The following is a 6,422-nucleotide window of genomic DNA, read 5'->3' as shown; positions in this document are numbered from 1 at the left end:
ACACAGCCCACAACCACAGTTCCTACTTGATATCTGTGAGTTTGGTTGGGATTCCAGAGGGGAGATCACCATGAATGGGGTGAGGGTCCCAATGCAGAAATCAGAGGCCCCAAGTGTGGGAGGAAGCTTCATTACTGCTAGGCCTGTCCAATCTGTGAAAACATGACATAAGTAACTCCTCACTTTGTAGCCATGTTCCCTGCCTGATTTCTCTTTCACTGTCTAGAAGCAGGAACTGTAAGAATCTAGTAGCAAAGTACTGTCTCACAGCCATTTCACCCCTTCATAGTCACTTCCTCTTACATCTTGGGGGTGTGTGGCTTCTCTCCTCTCCACAGAACACAGAAGTTCAGATTCTCCCCAAGACACACATTTGGACAGAGCAGGCTCCTCTGGCCTCCACGATGCCCATCCCTGCCTCCTGGTTCCACTCTCCTCCTCTTTGCCTGCAGCTGACTCTACTGCTTGGACTCACAGGTGAGCATTCTTTGGGGTAGAATCCCCTCTCCCTGACCACTGGACCCTCCAATGCCCCTGTATTTTTAGCGTCTGCATGTAGATATGAGTGTTGCACCCAGGGCAGCCACAGAACACTAAGGACTGGGCATTACTGAGAGAATTAAATCAGGTACACGAGCATTTCCTCTGTGGATCCATCGCCCACAGCTTTTTACCAGAGGCACTGAAACAGATGATGCTTCAAACACCAAAAATGACGGCTTTGTGTGTATTAACTTGTCTGTTCCTCACAACATCCCAGTGTGATAGTTATGACCATTATCTCTGATTTGCTGTTGCAGAAACTGAGGCGTAGGCAGTAACTTGCCCAATGTCACCTATCTAAGGCAGTGGAGCACTGGATTGAAATCCAGGCCATACAGCTCCAGAGTTGATTCTTTTAACCAGGTTGTTCTGCTCAGCTTCTCAGAGGAAGCTGATGGCAGAAAAATCAGAAAATACTGAGAAGCATCCTCACCCATCATGCCACTCAGAGAACAGCAGAGTTCAAATCCTGCTGTGTGTTCTTCCAAACTTTTGTCAGTGATGTGTTGGATGGCTTCTATGTGCTAATTGTTTTTTCACTGAGCATTTAACATGTCTTATAATTTCATTAAATCCTCAAAACAACCTGTACACTAGCATGCTAGGCTACACTTTAATATATGTCTGTGGATGCATGTATTTATGTGCGTGTGTGTATGTATGTGTATGAGTGGGGGTGAGGAAGTGTTCCCAGACACACAGGATTTCAAAAACACTTCCTTATTGTTCCCCTTAATCACTTTTCAGTCTACATGAGATGAAACAAACAGATTATTAGCTTTTCCTGTCTTTCAACAATATCCTTCCTTTTCTACTTCTCTATAAATCTATGCCTTACCCTCACCCAAACTCTTAAAGCAAGAAAGCATCTCTCTTGTTAAATGAGTAGAACTTTGTGCATTGCTATCTTAGAGTCCCCTCTTCCATGCTGATAGGAATGAGGAGAAAATGAGGGGTTAAAAGACACAGAGACTCTTGTGTATATGCCCTATATACCCATATCCATATGTATGTCTATATCTGTCCCTATATCCATACCCATATCTACAAGTATCTATATCTATATCATCAAATGCTAGTTGCAGCCTTTAGGCCTCAAGAAATCTAATGAGTAATAACTGTTCATTTTCTTGAACATTTATGTGCCAGACATTGTTGGAAATGCCCACAGCTGTTAGCTCATGTGATCATTATATCCAAGCTACATACTCTTGTCACCCCTACCTTACAGATGAGAAAATTGAACAAGGAGAAGTTCAAGGTCACTCACTGGTAAATGGTAAAGGTATGATTTTAACTCAAGCAATCTTATACTAGAGTTCATGATTTTAACATCACTCTTCTTGATACTGTGGTCCTGCTTCTGGCACATGAGATTTCTGCCGCTTCTACAAATGGGTGTGTAGAAAGGTGGAGTGTGGGGAAGAGGGTTTGTGGTTTTCTTCTTTACGCTATCCTGCTGCTTGCATACATGCAAGTTCCTTTTTTTTTCCACTAAGTCATCTCCATGGGGAACTCAGTTTCTGACATAATTTTCATAGAGATTACCCACTAAAAATAGAACTCAGTGTTTCAGGGAGATGTCACACAGGACAATTCACACATCATACATATATTTTTTGAATATGTACTATATGCCAGGAACAGTTATAGGAATATGGGATGCATTGGTGAATAAAAGTCAAAGTAGTTGCCCTCGTGGTTATTTATCTCAGTGGAAGAACTGACAATAAACAATACACTTATAATTAGGTAAATAGTATAATATATTATAATGTGATAAGTGTTAAAAAAAGAAGAGAGAGGGGCTTCCTAGGTGGTGCAGTGGTTGAGAATTCACCTGCCAATGCAGGGAGCAGGGGTTCGATTTCTGCTCCAGGAAGATCCCACATGCTGCGGAGCAACTAAGCCCGTGCGCCACAACTACCGAGCCTGCACTTTAGAGCCTGTGAGCAACAACTATTGAGCCCATGTGCTGCAACTATTGAAGCCCACACGCCTAGAGCCAGTGTTCTGCAACAAGAGAAGTCACGGCAATGAGGAGCCTGCGCAGCACAATGAAGAGTAGCCCCCACTCACCGCAACTAAAAGGAAAGCCCGTACATAGCAAAAAAGACCCAACACAGCCAATAAAATAAATAAAGAAATAAATTTAAAAAAATAAGGAAGAGAGAGAAGTTGGATAAGAGAATTGGGAGAATCTGTAGGATGGGATACATTTTAAACCTGGTAGTCTTGAGTGGGTATCCCTGAGAAAGGGAAATGTAAGCAAAGATTGAAAGGCGATTGTAGAGTGAGCCATGTGGTTATCTGGGGGAGGACACTTCCTGTCACGAAACAGCATGTGCAAAGGTCCTGAGAGTAGAATCATCCTCCTGTGTGGAAGGATTTGGGCTTTTGCTCTGAGTGAAATCATTGCCTTTGCGACGTTTTAAAGAGAGAAGTGACATGAGTTTTAATTTATTTTGGAATTTGTTTGAATACTAGAATATGCTAAAGAGGACACAGACAGAGACAACGAGAGCATTTGAGGTCATTGCATTCATGCAAAAAAGTAAAAGTGGCTTGCACCTGAAAAGTAGTTAGTAGAGATAAGAGAAAGAGTTCAGCTTCTGGATGCACGCTGAAGAGGAGGCAATAGGATTTTCTGATGTGTAGGATTTGGGGTGTGAGAGAAAGCCTCCAAAGTTTTGAGACCTGAGCATCTGGAAGAAGAAATATTGCTCAGCCGAGATACAGAGGTTGTGGGGAAATTCAGTTCCATTTTAGGTGTGTTAACGTTGAGATGTTTATTTCTATCTGAAGAACGTGATGAGTGGATAGTTGGATATACAAGTCCAGAGTTCAGAGGAAAGGTCTGGACCAGAGAAGTAATATGAGAACTATAGATACACAGATTGTAAAGTTTTTGCTATCGCCTGGCTCCTCTCAATGCCCTGATCCCTCTTCTCTCCTCCCTCCTCCTCTCCCTCCATTTTGCCCTCCTAAGTTCTTTCCTATTTCTTCCCATTTTCATCTTAGCAGTTCAACTCCCCCAACCTCAATCTCCTCCAGACTTAAAAACCCAAACCATCTGACGTTGTTGACATATCACAGGCACCTGCCCTGTAATAGCATGGGCCCTCCCTAGGTGGCATGTTTGGTTAGAAATAGTGGTTAGTGGGTGAGTTTACTAGTTCACACTCTGCAAAGGTGAACCACACATTTTCTCCCAAAGGAAAAAGAACACAGGATTTGTTTGTGGTGCCACAACAGCCTGTTCCTCTGGTTTATATCCCTGCAATTTAATAGGACATTTCAAATAAGAAGGAATATACTCATATTTCCCTGTATCTGGGAGAAACTGAGTAGTCAGGGAGGCAGTGAACTCAACCTGGGAAACTTGCACCTGTAGTTAAATAATTGGCCCAGTGGTGACCTATGACCCTTCAACTCATAACTCACTGTCCACACGTAGTCAACCACCCATAGTTGTTTTCAGAACACGATTTTTGAGTTTCTTCCCTTGCTTTTATTGTTTGTCTCCATGGTTCTATCTCCCCATTCACCTATAGGTTTCTCCAGTGTATAAACGTTTAGATCCACACATTTTAGTTTCCTTGAGCCCTTTAGTGCAATTCAAAGGCTCTACATGGGACAGTCACCTTGTTTAGATTCACATTTTTTTATTGTGGTAAAATACACATAAGACAAAATTTATCATTTTAACTATTTTGAAGGCTACACAGTGGCACTAAGTACCTTGTTGTGAAGGCATCACCAGTATACATTTCCAGAACTTTTTCAACATCTGTAGCAGCAACTCTGTATCCATTAAACTATAACTCCCCTTTCTCCTTGCCTGCAGCCACTGGTAACCCCATCCTTTTTTTCTCTGTGAATTTGCCAATTCTATGTACTTCATAGAATATGTACATATTCTATGTACTTCATATAAGTGGAATCACCTATATTCCTTTTGTATCTGGCTTATTTCAATGAGTATATTTTTAACGTTCATCCATGTTGTAGAAGGTGTCAGAATATCATTGCTTTTTAGGGCTGAAATATACTTTATGGTATCGATCTATTTATATATCTATCATCTATCTATTATCTGTCTATCTATCTATATCACATTTTGTTTATCCATTCACCTATTGATGGAATTTTGGATTGTTTATACCACACATTTTTATTGAAATATACGTGCTTTACAACATTGCATAAGTTAAAGCTGTATAATATAATGATCCACAATTCTTAAAGGTTATACTCCATTTATAGTTATTGTAAAATAATGGCTATATTCGTGGTGTTGTATTATATATCCCTGTAGCTTAATTTTTACATTATATTTTGTATCTCTTAACCTCTACCACTATATGGCCCCTCCCACCTCCCCTCTCTCCACTGGTAACCACTAGTTTGTTCTCTACATCTTTGAGTCGGTTTTGTTTGTTATATTAAGTAGTTTGTTGTATTCTTTAGATTCCACATGCAAGTGATATCATACAGTATTTGTGTCTGTCTGACTTATTTATCTTAGCACAATATCTTCCAAGTTCATCTGTGTTGCTGCAAATGGCAAAATTTCATTTTCTTTTATGGCTGAGGTGTATTCCATACACACACATACACACACACACAAACACACACCCCTCACATTTTCTTTATCCATTCATCTGTTGATGAAATTTTCAGTTGTTTCTACTGCCGTTTGGTATTGTGAATAATGGTGCTATGAACATTGATGAACAATTGCATGCTTGAATTTCTGCTTTTAGTTATTTGGGGTATACAACTAAGAGTGGAATTATTGGATCATATGGTAAATTCTATTTTATGGTTAATTAAAAAAACAGAGTTAAAAACAAACAAACAAACAAAAAACCACTAGTGTTTCCACAGAGACCCCACCATTTTTGACTCCTATTAACAATGCACAAGGGTTTCAATTTCTCAACATCTTTGCCAACACTTATTTTCAAGTTTTCAATTTTTTATTTTGTTTTGTTTTGTTTTTGCTGACAGCTATCCTATAGGATATGTAGGGGTATCTCATTGTGATTTTAGTTTGCATTTTTCCAATTATTAGTGATGTTGAGCATCATTTCACATGCTTATTGACCATCTGTATATCTTCTTTGGAGAAATGTCTATTCTTTTGTTCATTTTTAAATTAAGTTGCTTATTATTTTGTTGCTGAAGAGTAGGACGAAATATTCTGGATAGAAATCCCTTATGAGATATATGCTTTGCAAATGTTTTTTTCCTCATTCAGTAAATTATCTTTTCACTCTCTTGATAGTATCCTCTGAGGCAGGAAAGTTTTACTCTTGATGAGGTCCAATTTCTATATTTTTATTCTGTTGTTTTTGGTGTCATATCGAAGAAATTATGGTGAGATTCAATGTCATGAAGTGTTTCACCTGTGGCTTTTTCTCAGAATTTTGCAGTTGTAGCTCTTACATTTCGTTTTTTGATTATGTTCAGTTCATTTTAGTATATGGTGTCAGGTAACGATTCAGCTTTATTCTTTTGCATGCCAATATCAAATTTCTCCACATTCGTGTATTGAAAAGACTGTTCTTTGCCCATTGAACGGTCTTGGCCCCTTATCAAAAATCTCTTGACTATATATGTGAGGGTTTATTTCTAGGCTCTCTATTCATTTCCATTGGTCTATATATCTTTCCTAATGTCAATACCACACTATTTCGATTATTGTAGCTTTGTATTAAGCTTTTCAATCTGGAAATGTGAGCCCCCAAGCTATATGCTTCTTTTTCAAGATTGTTTGCTGATTTGAGGTTCCTTGAGATTTCATATGAGTTTAGAATGGGGTATTCTATTTCTGCAAAAAAATGTCTTTGGGATTTGAATAGGGATTGTATTGA

The 6,422-nt window shown here is 39.1% G+C and overlaps 1 protein-coding gene across 1 annotated transcript in view; it reads left to right on the top strand.

The window, feature by feature from the left end:
* Positions 1–404: 404 nt before the first annotated feature.
* Positions 405–6,422, top strand: part of LOC130833194 (signal-regulatory protein beta-1-like) — a 31,422-nt gene continuing 25,404 nt past the window's right edge. Inside the window, exon 1 of the mRNA XM_057702579.1 lies at positions 405–477. Coding sequence (XP_057558562.1) covers positions 405–477 — 73 coding nt within the window. The remainder of the gene's footprint in view (positions 478–6,422) is intronic.

Source organism: Hippopotamus amphibius, chromosome 12 (assembly GCF_030028045.1).
Source record: "Hippopotamus amphibius kiboko isolate mHipAmp2 chromosome 12, mHipAmp2.hap2, whole genome shotgun sequence".
In the NCBI taxonomy this organism is placed as follows: Eukaryota; Metazoa; Chordata; class Mammalia; order Artiodactyla; family Hippopotamidae; genus Hippopotamus; species Hippopotamus amphibius.
The sequence above is the reverse complement of the archived record's forward strand: the minus strand, read 5'-3'. Positions and strand labels throughout refer to the sequence as shown.